Here is a 19,101-nt window from a genome sequence, read left to right as displayed (position 1 = left end):
CCAGTTTGTTTTGTCTCTTCTAATCGAGCGGCAGTCCGTAGCTCCCGTATGCTGCCCGGGTCTTCTTAATACGCGTAACAAACGACCAAAAACACAACACACACAAAAAGGAAAATAAAAACCATTTGAGCGATCGTCGCCAGTGTTTCAGTCATTTTTCAGTGCAATTAAAGGCTAAAATTCTGATTTCACGTATATGTATTTGTATATCCATCTATGCGGTTTGGCTCAAACTAATGATGTAGCTATCAGCATCCCGCGTTCACTTTTCCCCACTCGTTGTTCGCTCCGTTTCCGTTTCCTTTGCCGCCGTCGCCATCATCGCCATCGCCGCAGCCGCAGCCGCCGACGCCACTAGCCAAAGGAATTTATGGAATTTGGCATTTTGTGGATTTAGTAGCGCAAAATATTTTCATTGAGTGCCCGAGCAAATGTGTTTTTATTTTCAACATCTAAACGAGAAAGAGAAAGAAAGAGAGAATAAAAATAATAGCTACGTTTTGAAAATTTCAAATATTCACGTGCAAATTCCCAGCGCTTATAAATGCTTAATTACTATTTAAATTAACATCATTTGAAATCTACAAGAAGAATATAAAAAAATATATATATATATTATAATTTATTGATGCTAAAACAAAAAAATGAGTGAAAATTTTGAATATTTTTGTATAAATTGTGCAGAAAACGTTCAATTAAACTAATCTTATGCATTTTTGGAATGCAAATGACATGACTTTCTTTACGGATTATGCCAAAAATTTGCAAACGGTAAGTGAAAATATATATCAAAAACTAATAGTTTGTTTAAAAGGGAATTAACCAAGGTGATAAACGGCGATCTACTATAAGCGACATTTGTACTTATAGAAAGGGCTTAGTGATTAAATCTAGAGATCTGAGATTTTGAGTTTGCCTATATTCATTCACGATGAAATCCATTAGATTTGTTTTCCTACAATTTTCTTCGTAGCTTTAGTATATTTTGACCCTCTGTATCAATGATTGCAGAAAGAATCTTTTTGGGATGGAATTCGGCAAGTTTTCAATGTATAATGAGATAGAAAGAGGGAGATTTTTAAACAAGGAAATTGGAATAAGTGGATAAATATGCAAGTAAAGGACTTTAAGATTATCGTATTTTCCTTTATATAAGACATTTCGTTATGAATTTCATAGGTATTATTTACATATCAGACCATTCATAACAATTTAATTTCTATGATTAAACTTAACAATTGAAGGCTTTACTCTTACTCTAACTTAAATTTATGACAATATCTATTAAGCTTAAACAACATTAATATATAAAATGAAAAATTTTCTGCTTAAATGTCAAATTTTAATAAATCTTAATGAAACAAATGCTTTTCTTCAAGGCTTTCAAACTATGGATAGCATTTTAAAACGTGTCATTAGACGTCGGAATTTATATTCATTTGAAATTGACTAAGTATATACTTGTGTTTAATGCTGACTAAGTATTTAGAACGTTTTACATGTTTGTATTTTTATTTTGCATATGGAATTTAGATTTGAAATTAATTGTAATTATTAGGACTAGCAATGTTAAAGATCTTTAGCTAAATTTTTGCATATATATTAATGTGTTTTGTCTTCCATAATAGACTTTTACACAATTTAAAATATTTAAAATCAAAGAAAATGTCTAAAAACTTTGAAATATTGTAATATGCAAATGATAGTCTGATTAAAAACTTTGTATTATGTTGAAAAATATTCATAAACACTTCAAAATCAATCAAATTCACTAAGGCAATCAATTTCAAATTCAATTTTTATTAGCCAATTAATAAACTTGAAATACTCTGCAAAAGTTTTTAATTAAAAAATGTCATTAAAGTTGTTGGGTTTATTATTTATTAACTTACATATTTATTGAAAGGATTTTAAATTGCCTGAAAAATAATAGTTAACTAAATAAAAATTGTAGGGGGTTAAATTTTTTAGAAAATAAATGTTTACAATTGTTTTATTTGTAAGTTGTCTATTTATAAAATGTTTATTTTCGTTTCGTTTTATTAGGATTTCGACACATTCTAAACATGATAATAAGTTGACTTTAGTAGTTTTCCTTATACATATAGTTTTCCTTATTATAATAAAAATGTTCTTTAAGTCATTATTCAAATGATTAACTTAATCGTTTTTAATATAAACTAAGAAAAAGTGTTGTTTTGTTTCTCATTGATTACATTATTAATCTTAATTTAATATTTTCATATTTTATAGTGTTTAAATAGACTAAAATCTTAATTTAGCCTTACTATTCGACCTTAAGTTGCCTCGAGAGTTAAAAAAAGATTTGAAGTCAATCAAAAAGGTCGTCAAAATACAGAAATTTTTCTATTTACTCTATTAATATTCATTTTTTTTGCTTTTTTTTTTTTTAACAATTTTACGAGTTTGAGTTTTAATATAAAGAAAAAAGTCCTTAAGTTTGTTAAAAATGAGTTAGTTAGAAGTTCAAAGTCTCAAAGAAAGTTTCAAAAAGAAAGTAATAGTAAAATCAGTTCGATTAAACGAGGTATGGGACATTTCAAGACTTAAATTAAAGTAATTTCTGGGATATTAGTACCTACAGTGGTGGTCAGCGTGTAAGCCCCCTTTTTTTTTTTTGATTTTAAATTTGATTTTCTCGGCTCCTAAGAAACTTAATGAAGAAATTTTTTCAGTTATTTGTTGGTTATTGTATTTAGAATCTGACACGTAATTATTGTCATTCCAGCTTTCGACGTTTTTTTACAGGTGCGTTTGAAAAAAAAGCTCCCCCAAAATGTTTGACAATAGTTTAGCCCGGTCATTTCAAAATCTTTAATATTATAGTTAGACATGTGTATTCTTTGAAAAAGTTGTAGATCTAGGTAATCTAAGATAAACTGCATACCAAAAATTTTCATTTTAGCCCCAGTATTTATTTTGGGGCCTATCGAATACTTAGAATAAGAAAATAATACTTAAGTTTAAATTGGTATCGTAAAACGTCGCCAAACAAAGAGACCTCAAGAATTACATACAAAATCCCGAAATTTCGATAGGCCCCAAAATAAATACTGGGGCTAAAATGAAAATTTTTGGTATGCAGTTTATCTTAGATTACCTAGATCTACAACTTTTTCAAAGAATACACATGTCTAACTATAATATTAAAGATTTTGAAATGACCGGGCTAAACTATTGTCAAACATTTTGGGGGAGCTTTTTTTTCAAACGCACCTGTAAAAAAAACGTCGAAAGCTGGAATGACAATAATTACGTGTCAGATTCTAAATACAATAACCAACAAATAACTGAAAAAATTTCTTCATTAAGTTTCTTAGGAGCCGAGAAAATCAAATTTAAAATCAAAAAAAAAAAAAAGGGGCTTACACGCTGACCACCACTGTATATAACAAGTAACACTTGCCGTCGGCTCCGATTTTGAATCTTATGGGTTGTACTTATGTAGGTATATATATATTGTTGTAGGTATTCTTTATCTTGGCATTGTTTGACACAATTAAGCGAAAATTTCGAATACAACACTCAAACTTTTTCAATTCATTTTTTCCATCTCTCTCTCTTTTCTTTTTTTTTTTGCAGAATGCAATTTTTCAACGGAAATTGACGTTCCAACGCCAAAGGGAAAACTGAAACCCCTAGTAGCAACAACAACAACAGCAACAACAATTACAATTACAACAATAGCAACAACTAACTAACTAACAGCAATCAACAATGTGGAAATGATAATTGCAATTGCCTGCACATAGAGAAACAAGTGAAAGAAAGTTGCAAGGCAACAACAACAAAAACCAAAACCGACAACAACAACAACAACAATACCTGTGTTTAATAAGAGGGGGAAAGAAAGAAAAAAGAAATACTTCAAAAAAGAAAAAAATACTCCATGAACGGGAATAAATTTCGAATTCATAGAAAAAGAAGATTGTGCGAAATAAAGAGGAAACAAAAAAACGACAAAGACGAAAAGTAATTAAAGCTCTTGGATATATAAGTATATAAACGCGATGGTGTTTTACAATATGTAAATATAATTAGTCGAGCGGAGATTTCATTCCAGGAATTCGCCATAATACAACAACTAAAATAACAACAAACGAAAAAAAAAAAAACATCTCACACACACACACATACAAACAGAAACGATTCGTGTTTAAAAGCCGGTTTACTGCAATTATAGCAACATACATAGATATATACACAGATATATGTATTCCTCAACTCAATTCAATGTCTAAAAGCCAGGCCTAGGCCTAAAAGAAGCAGTGAAACAGAGAGAGAGAGAGATAGACGGAGTAGGTCGAGTAGGAGAAGTGAGTGAACAACAACAAAGTTAAAAATTATTTCCTCAAGGAAAACTGTGATTATCATTTATTCCCCCCTGTGTGTGAGTGCATAGTGTAAATTGAAAATTTTTGAAGGGCAATTGCAATTCGGCGATTGCGACGATGGCAGTGTCCTGCCCTGAAGTTATGTACGGTGCCTATTATCCATATCTATATGGGCGCGCTGGACCAAGTCGTTCGTTTTATCAATATGAAAGGGTGAGTACACTTTATCGAAGATAAATCATTAATTTGCTTAGAAATGCCCCAAAAAGTATGCTACAAAAAACCAGTTTTAGAGTCCTTGCATAATTAGAAACTTCTAACAAATCATCAGAATTCACTGTGAAGGCAAATCACTCGAGCCGAAGACCAAAAAAGACAACAACAAAAAGTCAACGAAAACAGAAAAAGTGTTTGGTTTGTTTTTTTTTCTGTTTTTTTTTTTTTTCAAGGAATTTGTGCGTCTTTGTTTCGCTTGTTGTTTCGCTAACATTGATTTCGAAGATTTTTCTGTGATTTTGTGTGACAAGTACAGAAAAGTTCTCACGATGCCAAAAGGGCAAAACGAATAAGAAAAGAAACTTGGCTCGGACTCGTCTCAGACTTGTCGGTTGAAGTTTTTGGGTTTTGCCTGCCGCTGCGGGCACAAAGAAATTCTTGTGTCGCAAGTTCCAATTATACAAGGCCGCCAAGACCAAATCGAAATTGGCCTTTTATGTAAGTAACCGATACGACACGATTCCCTCTGATTCTTACTCATTCGCTATAGAACTTTTGCATGCCCATAAAAGAGGGCCCTGTACACCCGCTCGCTCGGAAGATAAAACTCACAAAAATCGCCGCACGACCCGGCTGAAACAGTTCTGGCCTGAGCCTGCTGCCCGTTGACCAACCAATCGCAGATTGAGTCAGCAGCTGAGCTTGGAGCCCATGGAGCTTAAGGATGACCGGTTTATACATACATACATACCTGAAGGCAAAACGGGCAGCAGACGCACAATTTTGTCCAACCGTCGACACTTTGTTCTGGGCTGACCGTTCGGTTAATTTATTGTGTGTATCGCCATTAGTTCTTTTGCCGATCTTCCGCGAGCTTTTTTGTTTTGTCAACCGATCTGATAACCCAAACCCAAAAACGAAACAAACAAAAAACCCCAAAAAAACACACCAAACTCTTAAACTCTGAACAAAGTCACCCAAGCCCAAACAGAAAACAACCTTGTCTCGTGATTTATGCCGTGTGATTTTTGCCCTGACTTGGTCTGGAGCATAATCGAAATATCACTGCACCTAATAACAGGCGAGCATTGCAGATACATTTTGTATCTGTATTTGTATCTGAATCTTTTATGCATTGTTTTTGCACCTCTGGCTACTGCAATTTGGCAAAAGATCGGTGGCAGAGTACAGATAGTGTTAACCGATAAGCCCAGACAGTCAGGTAACCAACTTATATATATATCTATATATATATTGATTATGTGCTTGACTCAAGTGACAGCAGCAAGAGAAAATCAAAAAAACAAAACCTAACCATAAGGGTAAATAATATCAAAAAAGTGTCAAAAACAAAGCCTAAATTGAGTAGACAAATTTGAAAGTTTTAATTTTCACATTCTATAGGTTTTTTAATTGTGAAAGTTAATCTTTGATATTCTTTCATATACTATCTATATATACATATATACCTACATATGTACATATCTTTCCGTCTTCTCGAAATTCATCAAACAAGAATAATCTTAAAAGTTGTCAATGAATACTCAAAGGACTTTTATTTCCTCTGAACCAATGATTCTCTTTAAGAACATCGTTTGACATCTTATTGTTAGAATTGAGAGTTTCATGTTGATGTGGATGCAAAAGGATAATAATATAGATGAAAGAGAGTTAACTTTATTACACTTTCTGTTCTTGAAACATTAAGGTTACCATTAATGTTCAAAATTTCATATTAAAGAAATACAATAATCTTGGCCGAGTCCAGGGGGAGAAAGACACCGGACCCTTGGACACCTCATAAACATGGTTAACTCAAATGATTTTCAACTGTTTTTTACCCTTATTTCCACCCATTCTCTAACTGGTCGACCACTTTAACCTACATCCAAAATTAATAAACTTTTTAAGACAAAAAATCTTGATATTTTCTAAATCCTTTCATGGTTTGACTAATCAAAATGATCGCTTGTCCAAGATTTGGTTAAGGTGACCATTAATGTTCAAGTGCTTTAAGGAGAAGATAATAGAAGACAAATCTTCTCCTTGAAGTAATATTTTATTGATATACAATTGTGAAACCCATAATCCACATAAAGACAGTTGCCCTTCTCCCATTTTCTGTTTTGTTGTTGCTTTGTCTAATAAGGAATTTCCAATAGATGTATTCCGGTTTAGCAATCCAAGTCGCAGTCTGGGGCAAGTGGACACCATAGAAATATCAATCTTTCTAATAATTTGTTACTTCTTTTTGAAGGGGTCAGGCAAGTTCGATAGATCGGAAAATTATACATTTTTAAGGCGTAAAATCTTGGATACCCCCCGAAAACATGTCTAGACTCTAGATCCGCCCATGCTAAAATCTATATTTATTTGAGTGTTTATGTTTAAGGGACTATTCCAAAATCATTTTTCCTATGTTTATCAAAATAAGCGCTGAGTTTGATTTCATTAACATGAAGAGATAATTGATGGACAAACAAGATTCGAAAAGACTTCCCTAAATAAAGTTTGTTTAATAGTTTTCTGTTGATTTTTTAGTTCATTGAAAAGAAACGAATTTAAAAAGAAAAGAGAACAATTTTGGTATTCAATCAGAGATTGTCTCAAGTGTTTGAAGGGAGACTTGACAAGATTCTTAATTGGTCTTCAAAAAAGAGAATATAGACTGAGATCGTTAAACATTTAAAAGGATAAAGGACACACTTTTTTACTCTATGAAATCTTATTGGCGATATAAACTTAGATTTCATACATTCGATTGCTAAATTGAAATAGTTATTGTAAATTGGTTCAATTCACTCTGTATCTGAACTTTGAAAGTAAGAAACTACAAAAGATTTGAATAACCAAAAGTTTGAAATTGCCATAATATCATTATTTAAAAAACATGACTGGCAAATCTTAAGGAATCGATTGAGCAAGAGAATTCTTAAAGTGAACATAATTTTTATTGCAATATCTTCATTTAGGAGGAATGAAATTTGCTGATGACTTTGCAAAATGTTGTCTAATTGAGCCACCGACAGTTGAAAGACTTTGTAAACAAGCCGCAGCTGCTCGCCCCTCCTCTTTCCCCTATTCCCCTTTTGGCCCATTGCTCACCTCTCACCCCGATTGTATTGAACCGTTACAGATACACCCACTTGAGGCAAGCGTTTGGTCATAAATCAAAGAGTTATGCCTCCATCCCATCCCCACCCCGCGCTGCTTAGTAGAATGCCAATGCATAAATGGATCGTGCCTGGTTAACCCATTATTAAACCTTTGGCATACGCCAAAGTGAACGAAGACTACCTAGTTGAGTGGTTTGAGGGAGCAGGAGGTCGCGGTCGGGTTATAGTTTAAATTTAGAAGCAATTTTTGGTTCCAAATGTTGCATTAGATTCAAATGGAGCGCAACACTAATGGGCTCATTAGAGAAATAAAGAGGGAGAGGGGGGATGGGAGCGCAGGGGAGTTTCTGGGGTTGGCGGCGGCAAGACGGAAGGTGTTGGTCGTAAATCGTCGCCAGCGCCGCATTATGTTTGACACTTTGTTAAGCTGGAAGATTGCGGCGTGATTATCGCCTCGTCCACAGTTCCCTGCCCCCCAGCGCCCCTCTTGAACTTTTTGTCTTACCCTTGGTCTTCTTCGTGATAATATGCCAACGGTCGTAAATTTAATGGCGCATTTTTTCCCCCCCTCTTAGCATTTTCCATCAGCATAAATTTTCGTATTGTGTCATTTTCAATTTGCTGCAAGGCGGCTCATAACTCATTTTCTTGCCAACTTTAGACTAGAATTAGAGCTGGGCTGAAAGGGCTGTTGTCTTAACGATTTGAGTCTAATATTGTTTCTTGATCTTTCTCTATTTGCAGTTCAATCAGGATTTGTATTCCTCATCGGGTGTCCAATTGGCCGCCTCATCCAGCGCCTCTGGTAGCTCTCATTCACCCTGCAGTCCCATTCTACCGCCATCGGTGAGCGCCAATGCTGCAGCAGCAGCTGTTGCCGCCGCTGCACACAATTCGGCGGCGGCAGCTGTTGCTGCTGTGGCAAATCAGGCCAGTTCATCCAGTTTGCAATTGGGTGGCGGCAATGGAGGTGGCGGTGGCAATGTGGGTGTTGCTTGTCTCGGCGGTCCAATTGGCCTAAGCAGCGGCAATGGATCAATGGGCAGCCAAGTGGTTCCTGGCAGCAGCAGTAGTGTGGGCAGTGCTGCTGGCCTGGGCATGAGTCCAGTTGGACTCAGTGGAGCCCCTGGACATTCGTTACACAGTCGCACACATGCCCATCAAACGCATCAAACCAAAGAAGAGGATCTCATCGTGCCACGCAGCGAAGCTGAGGGTAAGCACTTGTCTATCGTTTAACTAAATACAACCAGGAGGCTGTTTAGATGTCGTACATACCAGATATAGTAGATATATGTATATACATACATATGTATACACACGTATGTATATCGTTGCTCGTCGCAGCTAATTAATTTGCAAAACATTTTTCACATTCTTGCTGACATTCACCACAGTTGGACCAAGTCGCATTCCATTCCAGTTGGCATTCAATAAATTAATTCATATTTCATTATGAAAATCAATTGATTGCACATTTTACAACTATGTGGAACATGGATTGATTGAAAACAACCAAAAGAAAAAAAGACAAATTGCCAGAAATGAAAGAGAATGAAAATTTTAAAAACATTTGTTTTCAAAACTATACAACCTTGATATACAAGGTTTTTTGTTTTTAGTTCTGATTTTCTCGGCTCCTAAGTAATTTAATGGAGTAATTTTTTTCTTTAAATTGTTGGTTATTGTATTCAGATAATGGACCGCCAAAATGGTCTTCACAGTTTAACAAAGAGAAGTCCGTTTTTTGGAGGGCATATATTTAAGACGTTTTTTTTCCAAAATCTGAAATATTACAGACAGAAGTTTGAACTCTTTGAAGAAGTTGTAGATCTAGCAAAACTAAGATAAACTGCATACCACTAATTTTTAATTTAACCCCAACTTTTGATTTGGAGACAATTGAAAATCTGAATTTTGTATGTAAATTTAAGTTCCTTTGGGCGAGTCGATATAGTCATGAAGAAATCTAGCAAATATTCTTTCAGATATCCTCCTTTTATAATTTTGGCTGTTTGGCCTAAACGCAAACGCATAAAGAGAGCCGGAAAAAGTCTTAACTACTTAAAAGACCGATCTGTATGTATATATCCTGGAGGTTTCCAAGCCCAAATAGATTTGTAGAAAATTTGTTAGAAATATTGGGCAAAAACCTCAAATTTTGCGAATCTGTAATATCATCCAGTTCTGAGCGACTCTCAAAATCCAAGCCTTATTTTGTTATTGGTTTAAGATCCCTTAGTGACAATTGCAACTCGAAAACTAAAACTCTGGCCTACTTCTTATAAAAATTAGATTTGACTCTCTGAAATCAATTGGAAGGGGCCGAAATTCGAATGGGAATATAATAGTCGGAACAGAAAGTTTAGAATCACCAAAAGTTAAGTTAAAAAATCTTAAATATTCAAATTCATATCATTACGTTCTATAAACAGAACTCCGTCAATTGTTGTGCAATTTCTGAAGTTTATGTCTTTGCTTGTTATCTTTTTACTATTATTAGGATCCGAAAACTCTTATATCCAGGCTTTGATTGGAAACCCTTGTTTTTCAATAATTTAACACTTTTTATAAGGTCCTTGATATTTTCGAGGCGATCAATGACACAGTAATTTCTTATGACATTTCTTGGAATTAAAAAACCTTTTCATAATATCTATTCCAAATTCTTTTTGCAGCACGATTGGTGGGCTCTCAACAGCATCAGCATCACAACGAATCATCCTGCTCCTCTGGTCCCGACTCACCGCGTCACCCGCACTCCCATTCGCATGCGCTGCACGGGGGCGGTGGTAATCCATCAGCGGGTGGTGCCTCATCAACGGGAGTGGGCTCGGCAAGTGGCGCCATGTCTAAGGAGCTGCCATTGGATGCCACAAGCAATAGTGGTGGCGCTGCTGGCGGCGGTGGCAATAGTCAAGGTCGAGCTCAATATCTATCGGCCACCTGCGTTGTATTCACCAATTATTCGGGTGATACGGCAAGTGTGGTCGATGAGCATTTCTCCCGTGCCCTCAACTACAACAATAAGGATGCAAAAGGTAGGCGTCATCATCATCATCATAATCACTTCAGCGAGTTGGTTGGGTTGGTTTCGGGGGGGTAGAGACATTACATTATTTTGATCAAAGAGGCCCGCACATGTCATGTACTTGTCCCAGCTGTCAGTTTGCGTGTTTGGCTACAAGAAGTCACTTCTTTCACTTCACTCCAGTTGGACTAGGGAGTGAGAAGTTCTCCAGTTCCCAGAACCGAGAAAATTTTATAATTAGCTGAAAATCCTCTCCAAAAGGCGAAGTTATTAAAATGTTCTAATTAAATTGTGTAATTGTGCAGTTGAGACTAAAAAAGATTTGTAGAATTTGACTTTAAAACCGTGCAAATCTTTGTGGGAGTCATTGAAATGTGCAATTTGAACATTAGAATAATGCACATTTCTTTAAACGATGTATATTTAATTGATTCAAGAGTTTGTTTTAGAAAATATTGTTATATACTTAGTTAGTCATCCCTTAGGATTACTTCTAACTCAAAAATGCACAAAGAGATTAGCCAGAACTTTGATTGGCACTACGTATGGATATATGAATCTAGGATAAAGCAAGGACTAAAAATGCATAGTTTCTGTTCGGAAAATTTGCAAATTTTTTAAAGAATTCACATAATACAACAAGATTTAGTAAATGTTTTAATTTATTACCGAAAATTACAGTCAAAAATAGAAAAAGGATCAAGTTTTAAGCATTAAAATTCAAATCTGAAAGAGCAAAACAAAGTTTTGATTTATAAATACGAAAATGAAAGAAAGTATTAAGAGTAAGTTAATAATTAGGATGAACGGATCGGAAAATACATATTTTAAAATATTAAGACTTTCGGCTTAGGAAATATAAAATTAATCGAGGGTGGAATGTTTTTTCAGTTTAAGGATACATTTAATTTCATTTCATTTATGAATCTACAAAAAGGTCTTTAAGGACTCATTTAAACTTAAAGACCTCTTTGTAGATTCATAAGTAAAGGCGTAAAGACGAGAGAAAATATCTACTTTTCAGGGGGTGTTCCGAGACTCCCGTTCTGTATCTGTCCTTATGAATTAGTTATCATAGTTAGGCCAGAAATGAACTTTGGAACACGTCAGCTAAATATCCTATATCTCCTATTTAGATACTTTTATTATTAAAAACTATGTTTATTGTTAAAATTTGTGAATCAAAAGAGTCGGGACCGTTGCTAATTTTGGCCCAGTTTGTCCTCTTTGTTGCTTTTTCTTATATTTTTGGCCGTCGGCACTTCTCACATTCTAAAGGGAAGATCTTACATATCTCAAAAACTTTGAAAATACCCAAGTCCGAAAAATGATAACCCATAACTTTCACTGTTCCCAGCAAATTTGCAGATAAGGCCTTGTGATATCCTTCTAATATATCCTTTTATGTCTACTCTGTCTGATTAAATACTTTTTTATTTCATTAATTTTCATTTTATTACCCCATAAGTTTCTCTTTTAATAAACTTTTCAATTGTATTTATTAACCAAATTGAGTTTAATTAAATTTTCAAATAAATATTCTTATTATTGATTTATTATGTTTTAAATATTAAACGATTTAACATAAATTTTGGCAAAAGTTGTTTTGCGTTTCGCTTTTGTTTTTAATGTGTGAGATGTTTTTTTTTTCGATTTGTATATATGTACATATATATATCTGTATATATAAATCCACTTTAAGAAGATGGCACTTGCCATTGCCCCTCTGTGTCCCTCTCTGGCCGTCTCCTTCTGTTTGGTCTTACCCTTCTTTTAGTCGTCTGTGAATGCCACAAAGCGTTGTGATGCGTTTCGTTTGGTTGCGTTGCGTCGCACACAATAAACCAAATAAATCAAGTTGCCACTTGCCACTCGCTTGTTCTTTCGATTTCAAAATTAATTACCTCCTTTAATGAAGATAAACGTTTCGTTTGTTCATGCCTGTCTGTCTATCTTCTCCTGCCTTCATTTTAGTCTCTTTCCCCGTCTCTTTTTCTTTTTTTTGTGTATTTTGTATACTTATTTATGCAATTTTCAGTGACGCAGTTTTTCTTTTCGCTTTTCGTTTGGTTTTTCATGCTCAGTTTGAGAAATTTTTATTAGCATTTCATGGCTCAATCGATCAATTAGAATGCCGCATAGAAAACATTTGCATGCTAAACAGGTGGCACTTAATGTTAATGTCTGCTACGTGTGCCACGCCCCCACAACCATTCCCTCCCTGGAGGTGCACCCACACCTCCTGCCTCCTGCCTCATCGTCTACCACATTTTCATCCTGCTCCATCATTTGCTTCTGCTCATTTGCAATCAATGCTCGCCATTCGAACATTTTGCGGCGTATTCCTTTTTACCCACAGTTAAACGCAATTTCATCTGCTTATCTCCGGCTTTTTATTGAGTTTCTGTGGCTGCCATTTTCCACCTCAATTCCAGTATGGCAATTGCTTGCTTTTGCACAATCCCCCACACACAAATGAAAATAATTTCCATTTTGTTCAATTTATTTTAAAAGAGAAAATCAATTCACACTTTATTTTCGAAAATAAAGTACAGCATTAAAGACAATAAATTTCTGCAATTTTGTTTCTTTCATTCAGTTAACATTCTCTTGAAAATGAAAATGCGTCAATTCCAAATTTAATACATATGTATATTTTAGATGCTTTTATTCAGATCTTACATATGGGCAATTCAGGATATTGAATGATACAACATATGTATATGTGTGTTAATCGATTTCATATACTAATCTTACTTTGTCAATTGATCCCGTTTAAAAGAAAGGTAACCAGTAATGAACAACTTTATTCTCCTATACTGATAATATACATACATATGTAGCATCAGGAACAGATCTATAAAATAGCAAAGAAAGACTCGAAAAAACTGTAATTTTCAAATCATTTGTTTATCATTTGTCTAAACATTCGAATCTGATACTTTAAGTTAAACCTAAAAGCATATCACAACCCAAAGTCGATTTTTATATATAAAACTGATCAAATTTCAATAAGCAAGAACGATTTTCCCTCCCAATGTTCGATTTATCGATCTGATAGTAGATTTCCCCCAACCAAACTGATGAGCTAGATCCTCTATCACCTAAAATATACAAATTCTATGATTTTTGCTTTAAATTTGTTGGACTTAAAGACCTAACATTAGAATATTTGGATGATGGTGGAAATTTATGATTCTGATACTGAAAATTATATACCAAGTACGTGATATGTCATATCAAACCTTAGGAATTGCAATTAATTGTCATTTCACCTTCAAGTAATAATATAGGAATTTCTATATTTAGAATGTGTTTAAAAATGTCTGATTGAATTCAATTGGGATTAAGATTTCCAAGTCCTTTCGGACCTTCATTTCATTAATGGTATTTAAAATTCAAAAATTATAGCGAACAGTTTAAAAATGTTTGACAAATGAATCTGAACACTGATTGTTATTTGCATTTATTCATAATTAAAATTTAACCAAATTGAAACTAAATAAAATCTAACTAAACTAGGTCAATGGGTTAAGTTTTGGTCTATAAACTGAATGTTGTTCTGGCACTGTTTTAGCCATTAAATTGCCAATGTTCGATGAGATTTAAGTTGTTAAACGCAAAGACAAAAAACGAAAAAACAAAAAATGGTTGTTTACTTTTTTCGGTTTGCATTTGCTGTTGTTGTTGTTGTTTTTGCTGCTTAATGGTATTTAAAGTTCATTTTGGTCATTTGTCTATTTGAAACACACACATAAACTTTCACACACACACACACACACACACACACACACACACACACACACACGCATAGACACATTTGCATTTTTACTTTTAAAACTATGCAGCATTTTATATAGATTTTTTTTTATGGTTGTTGTTGTAGTTGTTTTATATATCGTATATGTATGTATATGTATGTATATATGTATATCTAGTTGGAATGTGCTATGAAATGTCGCAGGAATGCGATGCGGTCGATGTTGCTCTTGTTGTTGTTGCTGTTGTTGTTGTTGTTGTTGGTGTGCGGTTCGTCTGACTGACGGTGGCAATGCCGAATGCCGCATAGATTCCTCATTACGATTTTAAAATGCATTTCAATTAACTGCTCCACACACACACAGATAGAGAAAACTCAAAGGAGTGCGACAGAGAGATGCAGCGAGATGTGCGACAGAGATGGCAACTGGCACGCTTGCACTTTTCTGTATCTATATATCAGAATCTTATGTTTTCTTGGTTCTTCTACTTGCTTTCTGTTTTCGTTTTCAGTATTTAATTAGATGCCTAAAGAATTCGATTTAAAATTCCTTGGCACCCGCCTTGCACTGAAACGAGTCACAGACGCAGACGCAAACGAACGAAAGAACGAACAGACGGAGGGACGACATCGACATCGACGACGACGACGACGATGGCCTTAGAGAGACCCTTCTAGGACAAGTATCATTCTCATATCGTTGTCGTTGTCGCTGTCGCTGTCGTCGTCGTTGGTGATCGTTTTGCCTTATCAGGCCATAAATTCTTGACCATGATGATACGCAACCCATGACTTCATTAGGCTACCAACAAAGGTGAAAGGTGAAACAGGTACCAACATAGCTTCACTTGCGGCTTTCGCTTTTGAAGATGGAAAGTGAAATTGAACTGGCCACAGCAACAGCAAAAAAGGAAAGAAAGAAAACTCCCAATCTTTGTCTATAAGTCGAATGAGATATACCCTAACTAGAAGCCAACAAAAAGATGCCTTTAACAATGGATACCAAAAATATCTTAAAAGGCTTAAAATGTAATATGGCTTCAAGTTTAGGTCTTATAGTTTAGCCTTTTCTGCAGAACGTTTTAGGGAACAAGAAGGGTTCTAAGGATTAAACGGCATATTGATTGGTCCAGGTTGGTTCATAGAATCGGCTTAGGTAACTCCATCTTCCACAACAAAATATCAATCAGATTCTTTTCAGAATTCGTTTTCGTTTTTTGGGATGCCTAAAAGTTCTCCATTTGGTAGGACTGATAGGACAATCGATTTTAATAGAGTTTATGTGATCTTAATATACTCTGCCTTTGCTTTTTGGCCAGAGGGTGAAGAAAAATCTTTAGCAGTTTACTTGTTTGCACATTAATGGGAATTCCTTAACTTCAGTTGAGCGTATGAGTGAATGGCTTCAACTCCTCCAGGCACGCGGCATCTCAGCCAGCTAGCCAGTCAGATATATGTATAAGTTGGGAGTGAAAAAGAGAGAGCAGGGTGCACCATCGTCATCATCATCATCGTCGTCGTCATTATCGTCATCAGCATGCAAGGCACAAACACAAACGTGCCGTGGAAGTTGCGACTCGCGACGGCAGCCAAGCACAAACATTACACATCCACCACAACAGCAGCAGCAACAGCATCCATCCACCACGAGGAGTCGAGATTCGAGAGTCAGAGATGGAGATGGAGATGGAGACGGAGTCGTCGAGTCACATCCTCGAATGTTGATGGCAATGCAGTTGTTGTATATTTTTCCCTCGAATTGAGTTTGGAATGTTGTCAACGCAAATGCGCCTATGCAAGTTTTTGGTATCAAGCTGATTCCCTGTAGTCTTTACCCCCCTCGCATCTCCATCTGCCAGCTAGTCCTCTTGCTCCTCCTCCTCCTCCTCCTCCTGAACGACAATTGAACGACCAAATGTGGCTGCTATTTTCGGCTGAGAAGCTATCGCGAGCCAGAGTAAGAGGGAGCTCCATTACACGTAATGGAGATGTCTTCATGGCTCGTTGCCGGCCCAAGAATCGGCGCGCGTTTGCCATTTCATAAACGCGTAGATTTACAACCATTTAATACAAGTGATGATCCTGAACAAGAAGGCGACAATGCAACAACAACAACGACAACCGAAAACATTCCGCTCAGTTATTTGCAACAAGCCATGGCGCCGACAACGTGAAGCTCCACCAAATCCAACGACTCCTGCGACTCCCTACACACACTCACACACACATAGACACTACACTGCATATGGCTCCCGCTCTCAATCTTTAGCAGACAAAAAGCAGGCCGCACTTTGTCAGTTAATCACCAATGGACTTGAATTGAAATTGTTACCCCATTCGTATTATTTGAAAGGCACGAGAGATGTATGGATGAGAGGGGGAGTGTATGATAATCTTAGTTCACCAATGGAGGAGCAAAACAAGTTTTGAATTATGAAAGTAAGCTAAGGATTATGTTCGCATTAAGCTCATTAAGACAAGACAATCTAAGGGAACTGAGATTTGTGTGAGAGAAGATGAGGCATTACTTGCCTTTAAGAGGAAAGATTAAAGTTTGGTAAAGTTCAGAATTTGTTAGGCTGACTTGGAAAAACTCCTTTTTTTAAGGAAAGTCTTATATTTGAATATGCAGACATTTATATGTTTCGATCATGTTAAAGTCTGCCATAATCATAGAACAAAAGTAAACACTATCCTATCCTATATATAGAATATTGAAGAGACTATGTCGGCACTTTATAAGTGAGTCGATTTAAATGGAGAATGTACTTAAAATTGTTAAATTCCTTTTTTGTTGTTTTGTGTCTTTGCAGAAAGCAACAGCCCCATGTCGACTCGCAATTTCCCACCATCGTTCTGGAACAGCAATTATGTGCATCCCATACCCGCGCCCACACATCCACAGGTAAGCCACCTTCCTGGCCAGAGAACAATGGTAGTGGTTCGGGTTCGAGTTCAGAGTCAAAGTCAGAGAGGAGAAACCGATTACTGCAATACGTGCGGCAATTACACTAGTGACTGCTCTGTTCATCCTTCTTGGCTTTTGGCTATGGCTCTGGCTCTGGTTCTCTTTGTGTATAGTAAATAAGTTGTAATTCGGTTTCGTGGCTGATTGGCTATCTTTTCTAAAAACCCTTGTTTACCCCTCTCTTTCTCTTTCAATTGGTACACCGACAGGTTAGCGACTTGTATGGGTCGGCAACTGACACTGGATATGCCACCGATCCGTGGGTGCCGCATGCGGCAGCTGCCCACTATGGTTCCTATGCCCATGCAGCGCATGCGCACGCGGCCCACGCACATGCCTATCATCACAATATGGCCCAATATGGTAGCCTCCTTCGACTGCCGCAGCAATACAGTCATGCCGGCTCAAGGTAAGCCCACAAAACAGAAAGGGATTCCGTTTGACCAGCGAACATATACATACATATATTTACAGATTACATCATGACCAGCAGACGGCACATGCATTGGAGAGTGCGGCAGCCTACTCGAGTTATCCAACAATGGCAGGTGAGTGTCTCGGTGTGTGTGTGTGTGTGTGTGTGTGATGGGGGGATGAGAGACTTCAAAAAAGGTCAAATATTTAAATATGTATGCCAAGAATTGGCATGACAACCCTCAAAAACCCATTCGCATATTTCATTTAAATTTCTCCTCTTCCTTACTCCTTTTTTCTTACCTTTCTTAGGTCTGGAAGCTCAAGTGCAGGAATCATCAAAGGATCTGTATTGGTTCTAAGCGGCTACCTTTTTTCGTGTGTGGGCAAAATTTGTATAAAACTCTTTATCTGCTATATGTCCCCCATCTGCTCCTCCTCCCCATCCTTTTCACAATTGTATGTCGCAGGCTTCAGCAAATCTTTCAAATCCCCCAAAAAACTTTCCGCATCTATTGTGTGTACTTAACAATATAGTATATATAAATATATATATCAGTTTTTCTGTAATTAAACAAATTCGCTTCTTAAGCAAACTGCAGTCTGTGTTTCTTGTGACAAAACAACAATTTTCTGTATATTTCATAATTTAATTTTACTTTATTTTACATAAAAACAAAAACTTGAATTAAACATACATTTTTATTTGTAAGTTTAGCATCCCATATCAGCAAATTAGATATTATATTATATATACACACAATATAAATAAAATATATATAAATATATATTCATATTCGCGATACTAACGATCGATTCAATAATCAACAGACACACTTCTTGTATAGTTAACGAACTTAAAATACACTTTAAAAAACACACACAAAAAAAAAAAATGGTTAGAATTTATTTTGTTTAAAAATTTCAAATTTTTGCATAAATTTCACAAATTAGGTTATAAACAATTGAATGCAAAAACGAAACAAAACAAAACAAAGACAAAAAAGAAAACTTAAAACAACAAAGATTAAAAAAATTAACTAAAAATAAAACAATTTGAATACAATCATTAAACTGTTTGTGTGTATCCTTTGCAAAAATAACTGGATTCGAATTATAACTGTAACTACAAACCAAGTAAATTTTAATAAAGTAAGTATATATACAGTAGAACCCGGCTATAACGACGCTCAAGGGACTGACGAAGATATAACCGAAGGGCTCTTTCACATAAGTTTGTA

At 35.7% G+C, this 19,101-nt stretch overlaps 1 protein-coding gene across 1 annotated transcript; it reads left to right on the top strand.

The window, feature by feature from the left end:
• The first annotated feature begins 25 nt into the window (after nt 1-25).
• On the top strand, nt 26-18,874 carry vg (vestigial). Its single transcript, XM_068289920.1, has 8 exons — nt 26-771; nt 3,604-4,568; nt 8,432-8,903; nt 10,366-10,728; nt 17,292-17,383; nt 17,656-17,855; nt 17,921-17,994; nt 18,173-18,874. The coding sequence occupies exons 2-8, from the start codon at nt 4,473-4,475 to the stop codon at nt 18,220-18,222; spliced, it is 1,347 nt and encodes a 448-aa protein (XP_068146021.1). The 5' UTR covers nt 26-771; nt 3,604-4,472; the 3' UTR covers nt 18,223-18,874.
• Nucleotides 18,875-19,101: the final 227 nt, after the last annotated feature.

Source organism: Drosophila tropicalis, unplaced genomic scaffold, assembly GCF_018151085.1.
Source record: "Drosophila tropicalis isolate 14030-0801.00 unplaced genomic scaffold, ASM1815108v1 contig_593, whole genome shotgun sequence".
In the NCBI taxonomy this organism is placed as follows: Eukaryota; Metazoa; Arthropoda; class Insecta; order Diptera; family Drosophilidae; genus Drosophila; species Drosophila tropicalis.
The sequence above is the reverse complement of the archived record's forward strand: the minus strand, read 5'-3'. Positions and strand labels throughout refer to the sequence as shown.